This window comes from Trichoderma harzianum, assembly GCF_003025095.1.
Source record: "Trichoderma harzianum CBS 226.95 unplaced genomic scaffold M431scaffold_3, whole genome shotgun sequence".
Classification (NCBI taxonomy): Eukaryota; Fungi; Ascomycota; class Sordariomycetes; order Hypocreales; family Hypocreaceae; genus Trichoderma; species Trichoderma harzianum.
This window is the reverse complement of record NW_020209251.1, coordinates 3,204,908-3,223,429: the sequence shown is the minus strand read 5'-3', so window position 1 is coordinate 3,223,429 and position 18,522 is coordinate 3,204,908. Positions and strand designations below refer to the sequence as shown.

The following is an 18,522-nucleotide window of genomic DNA, read 5'->3' as shown; positions in this document are numbered from 1 at the left end:
AGTTCATTTCTTTACGCTCATTCAGATAACTTAGATAGCCAGTTGTCAACACAGAATCAAGATTGCAACACGCTCTGCGAACTTACTCTCTGGTGACATTTGTTTACTATTGTACATTGCCCGTAGATCCCCTGATCGCTCCGCCAACATAGACCCAGAACTGAACTCTAGGTTTGTCCCTTGGGAATTCCTCGTATTACTAGCTATCTAGTGTACGGTTCGTCACAACTCTGCAATATCTTATACAAAATTTAGAAAATGTCGCTACCAGCTTAAGAAATCGCGTAGGCCACTGACGTGATAGCTTCCCGCTAAACGACAGAAGCTACTCGATGCATGGCGAGAGCAGCGCTGTCGCGATGCCAATTACCTATCTACTGTTCCGCTTGTATCCACGACGTGCTTGTAAGGCTGATTCTTTGATTGGCTGATCAGCTCCCCTTGGATGCATAGTGTAAGAAGTCAGCTTAACAGCCAATCATATCTAAGCGCTGATATGCCTAGCTGCGGGGTAACGATCTGTCTGGTGAACACTCTGCATAGAGTCATCTAGCAGGCTGGACTTTCCTCAAAATGCATCCAAGAGCTCATTAATGCTTACAAAACTCCTGATTTATATTTTCAAATATGCTACCTCCTGCTCTTACCAGCACATACAAACTGTACAAACAAGACACAGATTATGTAGCGACTTGGTTAGCACAGACAGCTAAGGCATATGGCTATCCTAATGCGTTATTAGAGATTGTCGACATGGCGAAGCCTAGCTCAAAGCGTCTGAAGGGAAAAGCAAGGAAAGAGGCAAAAACCAGAGGCGCTAGCCGGCCTATGCAAACACAAAAGATCCAAACGTACATCTTGGCCACCAAGGATTTTGTCCCACTCGCTGCTTTCATTGCAAGTCGAGCGGATCCCGTGATTCACGTCCCTGATCTCATTATGAGCATGCTTAATCGGATTATAGAAGCGAGAATTCATTATGGCCAGCAATTGAACGATTATGGTGGCCAAACTACTACTACCTAGGAAAATGTGAAACATTAACACTTTATTAAAGTTTTAGAAGAGGTGCGAGATACGCTGAAGCCTTGTATACGCTTACCTTAACCGAACCCTGCAGCTACAGAGGTCCCAGGAAAAGAGCTGAATGGAGTAGAGTCAAGCTTCAACGCTCTTGCAGTAAGCGGGACTTCTCCAAGTCTTTTAGATGCTCTCGGTATCCAAAGCCGCCAAATCCTGGTAGGTGACGGGGCGGTGTACGAGGCAGAACCACAGACGTCCTTCGAAGACGCTATCGTTGCCTATACAATGATGATGAACGATATACAAGATATTAGATCACGCATTCGATGGATATGGGAGAACTATAAGAAAGGCCTATTCACCCTTTCCGGAGCGGCTGTGGCTACCGATACTGCCATCGACCTTGCACGCAGCGCCACAGAGGAAGTTACCCCACTGTTTAAAGATAATAATGGGATTCCAGGGATGATTTAAGGCTTCTTTCACTACCGCTGCTTCCTTAAGGGATACGAGGAAAATGAGATATATCTATTGGAAGAGGATAATTTTAACTACGATCTGTATGAAATAGCCGATGAGGTTTATATGAACGTCTTTAGGATTCTGCATAGTTTCGCTGGAACTCTTGTTTAATCAGATGTCCCCATCTACAAAGATGGGACGTTCGGTAACTACGACCCAGCTAGCAACAGGGATCTTAAATCTGGGAGACAGAAATTCACCGAAGATAAAATTCTATTACTGGAATTCTTCACCGAGCTCATCACGGTCGCTCGGCGCATCCCTGACTACCCAGCGAAGGATGGTTTTCTGTGTGGTATGGTTGAATTGAGTAAGACAGGGCGGTTACCTTTCTATCTCATCTTTGCCGCTTAGGTCTTCTTAGATATCCATCATATCCTTCGCGATCAAGCGGCTTTCGCTTCTGAGCAGGTACTGCGTCAGGTCGCAAGAATGAACAGCGAGCTTGAGGAACACCTGAAATTCCATACTAATCTTAATATTGGTGGATGGTCTGCATCTAACGATATAATCATTCGAGAGCTGCAGAGAAATATGAGGTGGATTAATAGCGATCCTGTTTATAAAGCGAAAATCAAACTCCTTCGGCAGGCTAGACGTCCTATTTTGTTATGTACGAAGCAACATTATATCCTCAGACGCTCACCTGTGCTTTTAGGTCTGATACTCTTTCACTTCCAGGTTCGATTTCACAATGTGGGGATCTCTGTCACAGATGCCTGGGGGTCTACTATCTACACCGCCCACCTATACAACGCACTGCGCAATGAGAAACTTCTAAAGAGACGATGGAATGGCATGGACGTGGCCTAAATTCTGTTACGTGAGGAAAGCTTCTACGTAGGAGGATGGCCACGGAATAAAGAAGGGTACTTATAGGAATTCTGTCTCCGGCTGGGAATGGACGAAGCTTCATTTAAGAAGCTAATTCAAGGCTAACGGAGATCTAATGGTTTTGGATCGGGTTCGGAGGCTTGAAAGATAAAGGATCGCATTCCGGTATTTTTAAAGTTTAAAAGCAGATATGCTGGGGAAGCAGAACGTGTGGACTGGACAACCGAGCAGATAGACGCTATTTGCTCTTTAAGCGAGTATCAGCAGGTGGGGTCAGAAGAGGAAGATATTCTTCAATTCCATTTAATCCCGGATGCTGAAGAACTTAGACGTAAGCACGAGCAGTATCGGCGGAAACCTATTAGTGCTGATTCCCTGCGGCCGGAGAGCTTGGTCAGGGAGCTTATGTTCAGCCTGCAAAACGAATATCTTGAACTTTAGTTTTCCTACTTGCTGTTACATCGCTTATGCTGGCAGCTACTGAGGCAGGTTAAAGAGCATTGCGATGCTCTGCTGTGCGAGAGATATGGGTTAAAATACATAGAGTGTGAAAACCAGCTGCCCCTTTTAGTTGGATATATACTTGCAGCTGCTGTTGGTATGGATTATGAGCTGATGCAAGCTGCAGCGGATGGTATGAATGAGATGAATGGTTTTTCTGATGCAGTCGACTAACAGCTTGGGCTTGGGTTTGACTCGGATATGATTTCGAACTCGGGAGGATTTATGATTGCTGAAGACGGAACTGTTGGTCGCAGCTCGACAAGTGCCCATGCCGAGACAAATGTCGCTATATGGTCGCCAGCCCACCCAACAGCTTTCGACAAAGCTCGTAAAGCTACTATTTTTACTCGCCTGGGAACTATGCACTCGCACCAAGAGGTTAAAGCGGCACTGGAGGCAACTAAAGGTGTTGACCAGATGTTTTGCCTATCGGTCAACAACGTTATTCTCGTCTTCTCTGCCTCTCAGGATGAGCACACTATGCACTGTCACAAGGTTCTCTAAATGCTAGAAGGCCGTTCGATGCGTATAAATGTTAATGACTGTGTTTTCGATTCTGAAAACAGCATTGACGCAGGCATTTAATTGAAGTAAGTCAGACATCACAAGGTCTACATGGTTATAAACAAGGGCGTGCAAGGGCGTTTGTAAAATCAGTCTAGTTAGTTTACTTTACAATCTGTCTATTATTCCCAGTTGACTTCTATACTTAAATAATAGTTTATTATATGATGGGCGATTTGGATTCCATTTAGCCAGCGGTACCTCTCTAATTACTTAGCGGAAGAGAACTGGTCAGATTAGCATTGTAATATAAGCGCCTTGATTACGAGCGAGATAGTAGAGGCTTCTCTGGCATGACTATCGCAGACTCATCTAGGATACATAGGCTCTGCTCTTTATTCAATGCATTATCATTAGATATATCCAGATCACTTATACTATAAGTAATTTTTGCGGCTGCGTCTTAATATACGAATAGATGATATCAATTTATGGAGCGTGTCTTGGTCAAATTCGACCCACTGCTATACATCGTGATCCAAAACCAGTCCTTACTGCAAGGAACACTTCGTAGAAAATATGATAGCTACTTCTGGCGACCTGAGGCAGATGTCTCAGAGGCCTTGGCACCCCCCCCCCCAGAGAGCTGAGTGTGGCTTATACCTCTAGCACGGGTATCTGAGGATGGGTGTTATATCGTCTTTGTGCTTTGAGGCCCAACGACTTCCTCTCAATTCACGCAATTGCTTTCCCGTCTAATGGTTTTGACTAGAAGTAGTTGGACGGGTGCGCGGCGTTGCGAGCCCTGTAGCGCCTCCGCGATTACTAATTGCGACCCCGAAAGTTCACCATTGGTAAATGAAGAGCTTATGCAGGATTCGAACCCACTCCCCTGGAAGGCCGCCCCACGGATCTAGCCGTTTAATTAAAAAGCTGATAGGAATTTACGTAAGGTTTATTATTAAGGGCTAGTCTGAGTCAGGGGGCGTTGAGACTTTAAGCTTCTCTTATCATGAGTCTGACCGTTTTTGGGGCATCTCGGCCTCCTAGCTTTGTAGTACAACTCTCTACAACATCAGTTCCTTCATTAGAATATAATCCTGAAGTCAACGACTCCATCAATAACTTGCCGACAGCAACTTGGCACGGCCGCCGCTTTATTCTCGAAGACCTCATCTTAAAGAAGGCCTTTAAGGGGCCGTAAAAGTTGGATTAAAAGCGAAGGACTGTTTGTAGGTGAAGTATTGGATTCAAAATTCGCTCGGCGAGGTCTTCTAGGTCTGCCGCCGCTGTGACGAAACTGGTGATAGTATCAAGCCGTTCAAAGCATCTGCAACTTCCTCGGCAACAGATCATCTTCGACGACGGCATCGAGTCATAGAATAAGTTGGCCCACAATCCTCTGCAAGTTCCGAATCCGACGATCCTCCTCCTTTAAAGCGGACACGAACTATATTTACATCTGCGCAGGCACCACAAGAGCTTGCAGTTGGATTTATTATTGAAAAGAACGTGCCGTTCACGATCTTTGAGAGTAAATTCCTTCGCCGTCTTCTACAACAGCTTAATTTCGATTTATTCGATAACCTCTCCCTCGGTCGAACAAGTTTACATAATAATCTCGATCGAATATATAATATTAAGAGGGAAGAGGTCATAAAAGAGCTTCAAAAACAAAGATACACATTAGCTTTGACCTTTGGACCTCCCCGAATCGATTATCTATTATTGCTGTCACTGGCCACTATATTAATTCATATGGGAAACGGCAGCAACGCCTATTATCTCTTCGGGAGCACTATGGCTCTCATCCTGGAAGAAATATAGCTTCCTCGATTTTATCTGTTATTCAAAAGTGGGATATTCAACATCAGCTCGGCACTATTTTTGGCGATAATGCCTTGAACAATGATACTTGCGTACAGCATTTATTTTCGCGCATTAACCCCTTAATCTCGGCATCTGATGCCATTGACCGGCGGATGAGATGCTATGGGTACATCTTGAACCTCGTTGGCCGGGCTTTCTTGTATGGAGAGGATAATGAAGCTTTTGAGCAATAGTCGCAGCTTTTTGACCTTACAGGCCGCCTCGATGATGAACTCAAGCATTGGAGGAAGAAGGGCGCTGTTGGCAAGCTTCGGAATATCGTCAAGTTCATCAGAAGCTCAACTCAACGAAGTGAACGGTTTAAATACACCGCCATTGCATTAGGTCTTGAAGATCGAAAGCTTGGAGTTATTATGAACAATGATACGAGGTGGACTTTAACATATATAACGATTAGCCGCGCCCTTGATAAGCAAACGCACATCCGGGCCTTCCTTATTGAGAATCAACTTGAAGAGAATAGCCAAATTCTTCTGCAACAAGAAGATATCCTATCATCAGAGGATCGGCGGCTTCTTGTTGAAATTCATAAGATACTTCAACCTCTTTACTTATAAACAATGCGGTGCCAAGGACTAGGCAACTTTGGGAGGTTATGACTGAAATTGAGTATCTGCTTAATGATCTTGAAGGTTGGAAGGCATTTTTTACATTCCCTATAACGAGCAGATTCAGCAATCACAGAGTCAACTGCAATCAGCATTGTCACAACGGCTGAGGCGAGGCCGAAAGGCCGTTCAAATTCCATCGTCAAATGGTCTTCCTATGCATATACAAGATGAATATCTACCTTCAAGTCAACAGCGCCGACTAGCGAGCCTATAAGACGAGTTACAGGCATACCTACGAGTATCAATTACAAATGCTTGGAAGAAGCTCAATGAATATTATATTAAGGGATTGTATATCCGGTATCCCTCTATGAGTAAACTGTATCTGTTTTTTATGAAATAAGCGGGACACGTGGCTGATGGTCTAAAATCCCTGTTGGTTCCACGGTGTCGGCATTTCTAGCGTTTTACTAAAGAAATCACTTATTAAAAAGACGTACAAAAATAGTAGAGGACTAAAATTGATGTTAAATTGAAGCTATTCACACCACAACTACGACTATTATAACAACGCTGCAGCTATCATGGAATCACTTTACGAGCGCAATTGCTTTTTTTTTTACGCCTTGATCCTTCTTTGAACCTAACGATATGCCGGGGACCTCAGCCGTTCGTGGAACCCACTTTGTAGTTCATATGTGCTGCACGGAGTATGCAAGGCGTTAATGAAGATTTGGTCATTGTTATTATCCTTTAGGCAAACGCCAGCAATACATGTAGCAGGTCATCAGGATCCTTGCTTTCCCTTTTCTTCTGTTGGTTCTTCTGCGCCGGCCAAACCTTCTGAGGTGCCGGTGCAGTAGCGTCCTATGGCTTGTAGACACATGGTGCAACAGACGCAAAAACAACCTCAATTGCAAAATGAAAAAAATAACAGAAAGCGGAAGCGCGAGCCGCATGTGCGTGGATATGACACACCGTCCAGATATAATATGACGAGTATAACGTATGGTGGAAATCCGCCTGGTCACATCATTAGCTGGCACTGATCAGCATGCAGGAATGTCTTTCGTGTCACGGCCCAACACTTATGGTCGCGACAACGGGCCTCCCGGGTAGGCAACACCCGGTTCAACTCCGGACGATCTAACCAATAGGATCAAAGTCGTTCCGAGTCGACACGACCACACACGATTCAAGTCGTCCCCGGTCGACGCGATCACGAACGACCTCACCCAGCACGACTGGATATATAAGTTTCATTCGTACACTCGTTTAGAATAGTTTAAATAGCCAGTTGTGAATATAGAATAACGCTTGATTATACCTACAAAGTATCATCTACTAGTTGTGTGAATAAACCCCTTTTATCCTTGTTGATTGCCCGCCAGTCCAGCCTGGCCTATCCGCCAACATAAACCTAGTACAAGGTTTGTCCCTTGGGAATTCCTCTTATACTAACACTATAGGAGCTCAGCTTGTCACACGCATCTAGCCATTTCTCGTCATCTTGCAGAGCCTTATTGCGAGCAAACTCTTGAGTTGCAACATCTGCATTCCTACTCTTTCTCGCAATTTTTTCTGATTCCTCTTGGACTGCCTTAGCCGCGGCCAGGGTATTGACTTTGAACTTGTAAGAAGCGTAGTCCGTCTCCATTTCTGGAGTCCAGTTTGACCGTCTTTGTGTATCGTTGGGGTCACGCTTCTTCAATTCATGCGACTGAATCTTGCGTTCCTTTAGTATTCTTCGATTATTCTCAGTGATTCTTATTTCATTTAGTATTTCCTTGAATGGGCCGTCGACCTCCTTAAGCGTCTCAAGGTAGGAGTCATCAGATAGTACAGAGGAGTACGAATCGGCTGACCCGCGACGAGACATCATGAGTAAAGATACTTGGACAAAATATTGCGGGTGAAGTGGAAGACGCGGTTGCTGTGTTGGGCAGCGGACAATTCCCTGCGACACTTGTGAGGCTAGGGAACAAAGATGAGAGGTAACGAGAGAATGTTGATAGTCGGGATGACTTTGATGCGTCAAGGCGGTTGAGCAATCAAGGTAATGGCACTTGGCATGGCATAGAATATATATTACTGTCTCTACGGTATTTATGCATACAAACTTGTTGTTGGAAGATGTAGTCCTCCGTGCCACTCCAGACTGTAACTCCTACCGCTGTGTAGTGACTTGATAGGCTTGAACATGGTCAATACAAGTTTCGAATGACGCTCTACATACAGAAACAAGGGCATCGTGCAGGGGAAGGAAGGGAAAAGCGCCCGGGGCCGTAGACAGCCAAGGTGGTCGCAGCTCAGGCCTGCTCTATCTTATGTGGCCCGGCGCTTACGCCATGGGAGATTCTATGGATGCTTCTGACAACGCTGTTTACGCGCCCGGCGCATCGAGAGTCCACTTAAGCTGTGTGGGTGGGTGGCTGGACGGCGGCTAATAACACTCTGTGGCTTAGTTGGCACTCTGGCGGGCCACAGGCCCACGTTGCGGCCCAGGTCCTGCTAAAAATGAACGATTGGCGGCTGAGTCATGTTAACGTTCTCCTCATCGCACCTCAGGCCACACAAAGTAGCAAAGACTTGTCCCCAAGGTTCGTGTGTACACTGACATCTTCATTATCCATATTTTTTTTATCGTTATTGAAGAGTCAGTCCACAAGCAACTTCGCATTGCCAAACGCAACACACCAGTTGAAAGCTTCGACGTGACGAGTCTTACCAACGACAACTGCGAGGACAGCGTAATCCCCAGCGCGACTATGAGCGGAGCCTATTCCAATGACTCTGACTTGAAGCACATATCCGATGAGCCAATTGAAGAGAGCCAGGAATGCTTCAAGGCTGATGTCACTCCAAATCTAGAGAATCTACCAGCCGAGCTGAGAACTCAACTCCTCCTGAGCATGCCAGATCTGCCAACCCTGCGCGCGCTCATCCATGCTTCTCCCACAATGCACACCCAGTATAGATACGACCGCGATCATGTGCTCTGGACTTGTCTAGAGCGCGAACTTAGTGGCTTCCTCATCGACGCCTACGCCAATATGATGTCTCGGGTGTGCGAGCTAGGATCCCCACGCACTGACGAGAAGATCACTAGTTTTCTTGACACCTACCGGGGCTGGCTCTCAGGCGCAAGTCCGCTCCCGGATCTCCAGTCACTCGACTCTGGTTACATACATTGGATGGCGGCGTACCACATATCCGTTGCTTGTCCTTTAGCTCGAATGTATAGCAGTTGGGCTCTCGACAACATCAAAAAAACAATTTCATCGTCAGTCGCCCGAAATGGAACAGAAACGCTACCAATCGCACAAGATAGTAGGGGCGTCAACTTGAGCAGAAGCGAGGAAATCCGCATTTTCCGGGCTCTCTATCGGTATGAGACCTACCATCACCTCTTTGGCAGGAACAAGGGCAGGCGCCACGGCGGATTCCGCCATCATGAAATCAATGAGATTTTCTTTTCTCAGTTCGCACCATGGGAGGCTGAGGCAGTCGGTTGCGTCGATATATTTATCAGACAGAAGTATAAAGACATTTTCAGTGACGTGAAGGAAGACCTGCATCCTCAGAATGCGAGATTCCGTCTCGAGAATGGAACCTTCAACCCTGAAGGATCTTTTAATCTTGACGGGGAGTATGATGGTAAGCAAGAGTTTTGGCCTGCAATTCCGATAAATATACAAAGTGCTATGCTATAATCAATATTAAAGTGCTAAGCTGCCTGTCTACAGATTACATGGACGGCACCGTATCACGCGGCCTAAAGATGGCAGTGCGACTTCTAAACATCGAGGATCACGAAAAGCTTGTCTCCAAGATGCAGCGGTGCCTTACACACGACCAAAATTTGGATGCACCAGTGAGAACAGCTATCGGGTTAGCAGCGCAAAGTGACAGGCGCGAGATGTCAACCAGCTTCCCTGACAAAAGAGACGAAGCTGAGCAAAGGCAGGACCCGATCCGATTTACAGGCGACACGGTACCCCCTAACGGCCCGCCCTTAGCTTGGGTTCTCCTATGGGGTGGAAAGTATGCAAATATCTACGGAGAATATGTGCCAGAGTCGCTCAGGCGATGGGGCTACGTTATATGGGACAAAATTCGCTGGGATAGCATGGAGGCAAAAGAGCTTATTGCGAGACAATGGGAGATGGAACCAGAGCTGGTTGAGGAGATTAAGATAGACATCGGTTGGAGTCCTCTGGAAAGCGGAAGTGTAACTATAGAGCATAAGTAATACCTGAGTACTGCGATAGGATATTAAAAATAATATATACAGTGCTATAAATTATTTCACAGTTAGTATTATAGACCTAGGGGCGGCTTATCAAGTATCCCTCCTGGCTTCCTGATGTCACGACCCAGCCTTTGTGGTCTTGACAATGGGCCTACAGGGCAGGCAGACGTTGGATCAACCCCGGAAGACCCGACCAATCAGGAAGAAGTCGTGTACAGTCGACACGACTTTCAACGACCCAAGTCGCTCAAGGTCGACGCGATCCAAAGCGACTACACCGGATATGTAAGTTTGCTTCTCTACGCTCATTTAGAATACTTAGATAGCCAGTTGTTATCTAAAACACAATACAATAGCCAAGATTGAACTACGATATCTCTCTTACATACTAGTGACAAGATTGCCCGACTACCGACCTAACCATCCGCCAACATAAACTCAGTACTGCCGGTTTATGCATTGGAAATAGATAACCTACGATTACTATAGGAACCCGGTTCGTCACATTAATAAGTATAACTACAAAAACTTACAGTGATGTTTTAGCTAATGGTTATATTTTACGATAGCGGCCCCTACAGCGCGCCCTGCCTTCTACATGCGCAGCTGCAGTTACTGTACTTAGGGCTGCCGCCCAGTGTTACGACCCAATCCTTTGTAACAGCAATCCCTTATAAGCAGCTAGTTTCATTACAACAGTTGCTATAATTACAATTATTAGCCTGATCTTTTATCCTGTGAGCGCTACAATATAATATAATGAAATATTATAATCATAAAAAACTAGTGGCCTAGGTGTTACAATCCGATCAACTGTAATAGCAATCGGTCCCTTATAAACAGCTAGTTCTGTTCCAGTAACTGCTACAATTGCAATTATTAGCTTAATCTTTTGCCCTGTTGGCGTTACAGTATAACGGAACGTAACAATCTGCTCTAGTAGCGGTCCAGGCCGAGGGTTCGCTTGGTCTCCTCCAAAACCTTCTTGCCAGCCATCGCCAGGCGGAAGTCGTCTCCCTTGAGATACTCGAACCAGCTCATGGAGACATAGTTAGGGTACTCGTGCCTGCTCTGGCCAACAAGCTGCGAGAGCCACCACTCCTTGTATGTGGCATTGGCCCCAGTCTCGCCAATAGCGAATGGCTTGTTCTTACCAGCCGAGTACCGATCGTAGAAGTTCTTGTACATGTACTCAAAGTCCTGATATTCCGCATTGGGATAGCAGTCAATGCCCACTAGATCAACGGTTTTATCGCCCGGATACCAGGGGTCTAGAACGTCTGCCGACCCATTTCCAATATTGTTTGGCGACCAGAACATCTGCACAAGAGGGTTATCGGCAACCGCTTCGGCCACGTTCTGCCACGCAACAACAAATTCGGCAGGAGTTCCATAGTATCGTGGCTCAGCAGCCTTTCATCACGAAAACGAGTTTGGCGGTTAGATAAATGTAATATAGAGCGAACGTGTAAAAGGTGTACTTACAGGATCAACGTACCAATTCATCTCATGGCCGAAGCGGAGCCAGATACGAACTCCTCGCTCTGTAAACTTCCTCATTACGTCGGCAACTTGGTAAGCGACATCTTTAGTGATGCCCACAAAACCTTGAGCCAGCACAGGCATGACCGATGGTACAAAGATGGCACCAGAGTTCACAACATCGTCAAACTCTTCCATGAGCTCGTAGCCGTTGTACTGCTGCGAGTCCAGGTGAGAATACATGCCATATGTGGCACCCTTTGCTCCCAACCTGGCATTGATCTCGGTCATGGTGTATCGCAACGAAGTGACGCCCTCTGAGGCGTTCCCATTAGAAGGAAGCCAGCCGATGGCCACGCCATTGGTCTCAAGAAAAGTAGATGGCCATCCAAAGTTACGAACTGGTAATGGAAATGAAAGTTAGCGAAGTTCATGTTACGACATTTCCCTCAGAAAGTGCGTGGCATACCATGGTTTGAGGGGCTGGCGGCATACGCCGTTCCCAGCACGAGGGCTTTGGCAAGCTGGTGGAGAGCGAACTTCATTGTATCAAACTATTAGATGGTCGCCAAAGATGAAACTCCAACGTTGCAGTGCATGGCCAATTCCCCAGAACAGAGGGAAGAGTCGTTGAGATTTTATCTCAATTCCCTCACGGGGGTCTTGTCTTCACGCGTGTGCCGTGCTCCGCGTTCCAACTTGCAATAGTACGTATAGAGGTGAACTAGGTTCCTCATGCAGGAACCAAATAGGCATTTCTACGCTTGACCAAACTTATCGCCCGTCGTAAAGGCTAATCCGGCTAACAGCATCTCCCAGTCGCTGCACATGGGATTTGCAAACTGCGTTTCACATAGCATTTTGGACTCAGCCCGGAAACTCCTGTCAAGCGTACAAAGCCCCCAGCAGATCTTACCAAAATCGGATGATGGACGGAGCCGACTTGGAGAGCCTGCTCATAAGCCGTACAACCGTTCTTCGGGATCTCAAAACGTAAAACATCCGCGAGCCATTAACCTCGCTTCAAGCACGGATGCAGGGGATCAACGGATTTGTCTTTTCCGTGACTCAATTGGGTGGAAACCGGGGTAGTGACGCGGAACTGCCGAGCAAATCCTACTCTGGAATAGGGGGAATACTACCCCACGACCACGTAGGGCGAATTCGCGGGGTAGTACGGGATACGAATAGGCGGATCTGCAAAAATTGGAAACATAATCGGACGTGAGTCGTATAGACTACCTAGTAAGCAGCAGGATGCAGGTGTCAAGACTAGTCTTGTGTTACACACCTTCCAGTTGACAGCATAGTATTACATGGATCACAACGTGGGAAGGGCCAAGTCTACTTGGAGAGTTAGTGTCAAGCACTGCCGTTATGCGCGAAGCAGTTAAATAGCTTCAAGTTTTCATGTTCCCGAGTTTTCTTGAAAGGTTGGTCACACAATCCACAAGATTATCATCTACACTTGTTTGAAGTGTTCTACGCTCAGCCAAATATCCAATAATAAGAAATAGGACAAGTCTCTTCATCAAAATGAAGTTAATTTCTCTCGCACCATTTTTGGTCGGGCTCGCCTACGGGAATCCCGTCGTGTTGAAAAGAGGTAAGATAACACCCGAATTCCCTCGAGCGCTGAGCACGCATTCTTGAGTCTATAAATTAGCCTCTGGTCAAATTGACTTTCACCCATTCATTGCTGACGTTCTTGTGTCTAGCGGATGGGCTCCCGACCAACTGCGTCTATGTCAACAACATTGCCTTTGGCGCACTTCCCAGTGATGGAGAGCCCGGCCAATCCCCGCAATACTCCATGGCTCAGCTGAACAGTGCCCTGGGTGCCAAGATCTGCGGCTACGGCTGGTACTCGCAGGTCTCCTCCAGCAACTACGACGGATCCCAATTGACGGCAGTCATGAGTGACGTTGTGAGCTCCGGTGCTGTGTTTCAGCCAGCCGTAATGCCTACTCTACCTCTGGGTGATTTCACGGCCTCCACGGCATCGCAGGTCGCTTCCGTCCTGGAGAAGTTCACTAGCCAAGGTGTAGAGGTCTGGCTGCGTTTCGGGCACGAGATGAACTACTACCTGTCTGTTGGCACTTACTCGGGCACGGCGGCTCAGTTTGTCAACGCTTGGAAACTCATGGCAGCGGCTGTGGCGGGCAACGACAAGATCAAGATGTGGTGGTCGCCCAACAACGTTGGAAACAACGTGGGCTCCGTTGCTCAGTACTGGCCTGGTGCGGAGTATGTAGACTTGGTTGGCGTAGACTGTTACCCTAGCGGTTCCATCTCATCGAGCACCTTTGCAAGCTGCTACCAATCCTTTTACAGCACCTATTCTGCCGCCTACAACATTCCATTCGCCATCGGGGAGACAGGCTACTGCGGCAGCAGCGGTGCTGATGACTGGCTGTCCGCCATCATGAACCCCCCAAGTGGTTATCCCAACTATATTGCTGCGTCCTGGTTTGAGTACTCCAAGGAATGCGACTTTCGTATCATCGAGAGCGGCAACCTGGCAGAGACACAGCAGATCCTTCTCCATGGCGCCACCAGCTCCGGTGGCGGTGGCAGCGGTACTGGCAGCGGCTACCCTGCCGACACTTGCACTTGGGGGTAATTTTTCCTTTTCCTTTTTGCAAAGACGGTATAGCTAACCCGATATTAGATGCGAGGGATGGAGCTGCAGCTCCTCCAGCCCCTGTCAGTCAGCCTACACTTGCAGCGGAGGCGTCTGCGGAAGCTGCAGCTGGGGTTGTGGCGGATGGGACTGCAGCGCCTCTCAGCCCTGTAACGCTGACTACACCTGCGTGAGCGGCGTCTGCCACCACTCTGGCCCAGCCACCTAAGCAAGTTGGCCTGGAGTTGAATAAACATTGACATGAAACGTCCACGAGGAAGGTTGCGAGCTTTTGCTGGTCGGTGAGTTAATGCTTCGACAATTGATAAACTTTGTCAGGCCTCAAAATGTTTTTGGTTTGGCCAAGATCTTTAGCGGTCTGTATGAGGTTGTACATATATAGTAATTTGATCTTCGTTCCTATTGGAAGATAGCAACGAATCAAGAAAGATGCCAAGCGAACCATTCATTACTTCCAACCTAAAAGCAGCATTGTGAATCGTGTAGGTATAACACTTGCATAGAACTCAGAATCATCAACAAAGATCACGCTCCGTATCTGCCAAAGCTCTGAAAATCAGCAACGAAAACATAGCACTAAGAGTTTAGCACGAACATTATACAAAATATTTCGATTGCATTGCAATGTTCTCCACAGTGATGGCCTAGGCTGTGAACCAAGATTCGCTGACGGAGGGCCTTTTTAATGCAAGGCGATCTTGGGCTGCGGAAGACTTTCCGTAAATATGACGATGCCCTCAAGTAAAGAGATCAAAGCTGTACCAAAGACTCACAGCGTTGTTAGTCCACTGCCTTAAGGTTCCGTATTCAAGGACGAGCTCGCAGACTAGCTCTAGTCCATTTCTTCTACCTGTTCTAATCCATACGACCTTTTCTCGGCACAGTTGGGCCCAATATCAACTTCTGTTTCCTTGTTTCAAAGCCGAGGCATCTGGCGCGGGGTCTGGTAGGCTTCCGGTACCAAGTCATAATGGACGCCACTGCTTAGTGCCATGGCACGATGCTCATGCCTTCCAGAGTGATCAAAAGCGAACCCCTCCAAACCCCTCACTCCTCTCTCCAAATACCTACATCCTTGTAGAATAGGGGGCCAATTTACCGTGGGGTTGGCGAACGGGCATAGCAATGGCGCCTTCCAGCTGCAGACGCGGCGGTGATCAAAGATGCGGAAATGTGTAATCCGTGCCACAATGAGGTATAGCGCAATGACTAACGACTGGACGACACCACCAGGCCAGCTGGTTATACATACGAGCATGAGCCAGATCTGTAGTTCCAGGATAGAGCTAAGATTTTTCTGGACAACGACATCACAAGCCAAAAAAAAGAGGAAGAAAAGAGATGCAGCTCACGAAGACGGCAATCAATGGGGGTTGGGAGTTCAAGCAGCGCAGCTCGCTGAACGACTCTACGGCTTCCTCCTTTTTACCCGTGGCCCAATTCCCTACAGTGGCGCACATCGACCTCTTACACCATAAACTGATTTCTGATCCGTACATTGATGATCATGAGCTGGACTGTCTGTGGGTTAACGATGCGGAGTGGACCTACCGTACCTCACAGGTTCCGCACCCGGAACTTCAGGGGCCCCAGACGCGAGCTGTGTTGGTCTTTGAAGGCTTAGACACCGTTGTTGATGTGTTCTTGAACGATACATGTATTCTCAAAAGCCATAACATGCATGTGCAGCATAGAGTGGACGTAACGAAGCTACTGAAGGAAGCGAAGGGGCCAATCTCGCTGGAGTTGCGATTCTCCAATGCTCCTGAGTTTGCACGCCGAGAGAAGACTCGCATTGGCTATAAAGGCAACGATGCGGACGTTCACTTTGGTGGGCCAGAGAGGCTATTCCTGCGAAAAGCACAGTATCACTGGGTAAGAGCATTTTCGAAACTCTCCACGGTCAAGGGCAATGTATAGCTGATTTGATTCCAGGGCTGGGACTGGGGTCCAGCGATTAATACGTGTGGGCCATGGAAGCCAATCTATCTCGAGACATTTGAGCAGAGAATCGATGAGTTCTTGGTTCGCCAAGAAACGGACTCAGATTTGAAGAGGGCAACACTCACCATCAAAGGAAGCGTTGAGAACTGCGCTCTAACTCAAAAAGCTACTGTCGAGATTCAGGATCCTTCTGGGTCTGTGGTACAAACAAGCTCTCTTGATATATTGGAAGGGAAATTCAATACCAGTCTCGTCGTGGAGAACCCGCAGCTCTGGTATCCGCATCAATACGGAGCACAGCCGCTATATCAAGTCACTGTCAAGATACCAGACTACGACAGCAGGTCTCAAAGCATTGGTATCCGCCGACTGAGACTGCTTCAACATAGCCTTAAACATGCGGAGGGCACTTCGTTTGTCTTCGAGGTCAACAACATCCGCTTGTTCGCTGGTGGTTCCTGCTGGATTCCCAATGACTTTATGCTTCCTAGGACGACTCGCCAGCGGTATGAAGATTGGTTGCAGCTTGCAAAGGACGGCAACCAGAGCATGATCCGGGTCTGGGGCGGCGGCATCGTGGAGTCGGACGATTTCTACGACATCTGCGACAGACTAGGGCTGCTCGTGTGGCAGGACTTCTTATTTGCGTGCGGCAACTATCCAGCATCTCAGGAATTCATGGACAATGTGAAGATGGAAGCTGAACAGCAGCTTAGACGTGTTGGCTATCATGCTTCTCTCGCTCTGTGGGCGGGCAATAATGAGGACTACATGCTGGCGGAGAGATTTGGCTGGGAGCTCGACATGAAGGACGAAGTAGGTCCATGGCACGAGACCAACTTTCCTGCTCGTGAGATCTATGAAAGGCTGCTCCCTAGTCTCGTGGAGAGGCTGGGTGGCGATGTGCCCTACTGGAGAAGCAGCCCCTACGGGGGATCCTTTTCCAACGATACGACAGTGGGCGACACGCATATTTGGGACGGTATGTTTCCCCATACACATGTGGCATCTGCCTTGGAGTACTGACGATTCTTTGTTTAGTCTGGCATGGTAAGCTCTCTCCTTACCAAGACTACAAGGACTACACGTCTCGCTTCATCAGCGAGTTCGGATTCGAGTCTTGCCCTTCGCTGCGGACGCTTCATCGCGCCATCACTTCCCCCTCCGAGAGACACTCCCTATCTCGCACATTCGATATTCACGACAAGGGACCTGGTCACGGGAGGCGGTATCCCATGTACATGGGCGAGAACTTCAGGTTCCGGATGAACCCCCTGCGCGACTTCGTGTACTGCACACAGTACATGCAGGCCGAGGCGATGAAATACGCGTACAACTGCTGGCGACGGGAGTTTAGGGGCCCGGAGGAGGAGAACTGCGCAGGCGTACTAGTGTGGCAGCTCAACGACATCTGGCCGGGCTCGAGTTGGGCGCTGGTGGACGTAGATATGAACCGCAAGCCGGCATACTACATCACCAAAAGGGCGCTGGCCAAGACCGTTGTGGGAATGGAGCGGACGGTGACGAAGAAGCCCCCATATATCACAACGGGATATCTGCCGGAGAAGGCTTCGGTGGATGTTTGGGCGGTCAATGGCTCCTTGGAGGCGCTCAACGCCACGCTGAAGCTACGCATGTTTGACATTGCCACCGGATCAACTATTGAGCTCCCCAATAGCTGCAGCAATCTCAAAGATGGTCACAAATTGGAGCTGCCGCCGAACCAGACAACAGAGATAGGCAACATCGACATCCCCAACCCAGATCAGACCGTCTTCGCAGCCTATCTGGAAGATCGGCAAGGAACTATTCTAGCACGCTGGGTCTCCTGGCCTGAGCCGCTTCGACTAGTCCACCTCGCACGAGACCTGGCCGTCAAAATATCTTATGAGTCTGGTGAAGATGGAACTAGCGACAAATTGCTTGTCAGTGCGTCTGCGCCAGTAAAGGGAGTCATGCTGTCGGTGCCCATGGCTGAAGAAGGTGACGATGCCGTGTTCGAGGACAACTTCTTGGATCTGGTGCCCGGGGAGACGGTGCAAGTCCAGGTTCAGGGTCTCAATGGAAGATCCGTCCAGTCTCGTTTTCTGTATGACTGGGAGTTGGAGGAGAACTTTGAGCTATGAGGGTCCTCACAGTTATGCATCTACCTGTACATACCCATTTGGTCTTAGTACGTAGTCTATTTCACGTCAATGCCCAGAGAATGTAACAAGCAAACGAAACACAAGTCATGCAGCTTCTGGCTGAAACACGTAGAGTGTAAGTCTCGTCATACGGCTACGTAGTTGCATCTACAGTACGAGCATTAGCGCCAACTAACAAAGGTCAGATGCCTGCTGTATGTCTGTAAGTTACAGTAGTGGGAAACT

The 18,522-nt window shown here is 47.9% G+C and overlaps 8 protein-coding genes across 8 annotated transcripts; 6 read left to right on the top strand and 2 right to left on the bottom strand.

Annotated features, from left to right (window-relative positions):
• Positions 1–627: 627 nt before the first annotated feature.
• M431DRAFT_492654 (hypothetical protein) lies at positions 628–1,026 on the top strand (the record flags this gene model as incomplete). Its single annotated transcript, XM_024917026.1, has 1 exon — positions 628–1,026. The coding sequence occupies one exon, from the start codon at positions 628–630 to the stop codon at positions 1,024–1,026; it is 399 nt and encodes a 132-aa protein (XP_024778116.1).
• An 888-nt stretch (positions 1,027–1,914) lies between these two features.
• On the top strand, positions 1,915–2,691 carry M431DRAFT_505938 (hypothetical protein). The gene is made up of 2 exons (XM_024918724.1): positions 1,915–2,158; positions 2,227–2,691. The coding sequence occupies exons 1-2, from the start codon at positions 1,978–1,980 to the stop codon at positions 2,313–2,315; spliced, it is 270 nt and encodes an 89-aa protein (XP_024778115.1). The 5' UTR covers positions 1,915–1,977; the 3' UTR covers positions 2,316–2,691.
• A 414-nt stretch (positions 2,692–3,105) lies between these two features.
• M431DRAFT_78118 (hypothetical protein) lies at positions 3,106–3,387 on the top strand (the record flags this gene model as incomplete). Its single annotated transcript, XM_024922654.1, has 1 exon — positions 3,106–3,387. One exon carries the CDS (start codon positions 3,106–3,108, stop codon positions 3,385–3,387), a length of 282 nt encoding a protein of 93 aa, XP_024778114.1.
• Positions 3,388–7,119: 3,732 nt separating this feature from the next.
• On the bottom strand, positions 7,120–7,884 carry M431DRAFT_505935 (hypothetical protein). Its single transcript, XM_024918723.1, has one exon. The coding sequence runs from the start codon at positions 7,705–7,707 to the stop codon at positions 7,249–7,251; it is 459 nt and encodes a 152-aa protein (XP_024778113.1). The 5' UTR covers positions 7,708–7,884; the 3' UTR covers positions 7,120–7,248.
• A 712-nt stretch (positions 7,885–8,596) lies between these two features.
• On the top strand, positions 8,597–10,080 carry M431DRAFT_492652 (hypothetical protein; the record flags this gene model as incomplete). The annotated part of the gene is made up of 2 exons (XM_024917025.1): positions 8,597–9,485; positions 9,575–10,080. 2 exons carry the CDS (start codon positions 8,597–8,599, stop codon positions 10,078–10,080), a joined length of 1,395 nt encoding a protein of 464 aa, XP_024778112.1.
• Positions 10,081–11,016: 936 nt separating this feature from the next.
• Positions 11,017–12,107, bottom strand: M431DRAFT_110887 (glycoside hydrolase family 26 protein; the record flags this gene model as incomplete). Its single annotated transcript, XM_024911777.1, has 3 exons — positions 11,017–11,493; positions 11,566–11,963; positions 12,032–12,107. 3 exons carry the CDS (start codon positions 12,105–12,107, stop codon positions 11,017–11,019), a joined length of 951 nt encoding a protein of 316 aa, XP_024778111.1.
• Positions 12,108–13,098: 991 nt separating this feature from the next.
• On the top strand, positions 13,099–14,379 carry M431DRAFT_79128 (glycoside hydrolase family 26 protein; the record flags this gene model as incomplete). The annotated part of the gene is made up of 3 exons (XM_024922780.1): positions 13,099–13,168; positions 13,281–14,141; positions 14,234–14,379. 3 exons carry the CDS (start codon positions 13,099–13,101, stop codon positions 14,377–14,379), a joined length of 1,077 nt encoding a protein of 358 aa, XP_024778110.1.
• Positions 14,380–15,547: 1,168 nt separating this feature from the next.
• M431DRAFT_479912 (glycoside hydrolase family 2 protein) lies at positions 15,548–18,276 on the top strand (the record flags this gene model as incomplete). The annotated part of the gene is made up of 3 exons (XM_024915816.1): positions 15,548–16,081; positions 16,142–17,132; positions 17,192–18,276. The coding sequence occupies 3 exons, from the start codon at positions 15,548–15,550 to the stop codon at positions 18,274–18,276; spliced, it is 2,610 nt and encodes an 869-aa protein (XP_024778109.1).
• Between the last annotated feature and the right edge of the window lie 246 nt (positions 18,277–18,522).

Excerpts from the sequence above, each read along its gene's own strand:
- M431DRAFT_505938 (XM_024918724.1), top strand. The coding sequence starts at position 1,978 with ATGAACAGCGAGCTTGAGGAACACCTGAAATTCCATACTAATCTTAAT. Across the intron at positions 2,159-2,226 it reads TAGACGTCCTATTTTGTTAT|GTTCGATTTCACAATGTGGG; the intron begins GTACGAAGCAAC and ends TTTCACTTCCAG.
- M431DRAFT_505935 (XM_024918723.1), bottom strand. The coding sequence starts at position 7,707 with ATGTCTCGTCGCGGGTCAGCCGATTCGTACTCCTCTGTACTATCTGAT.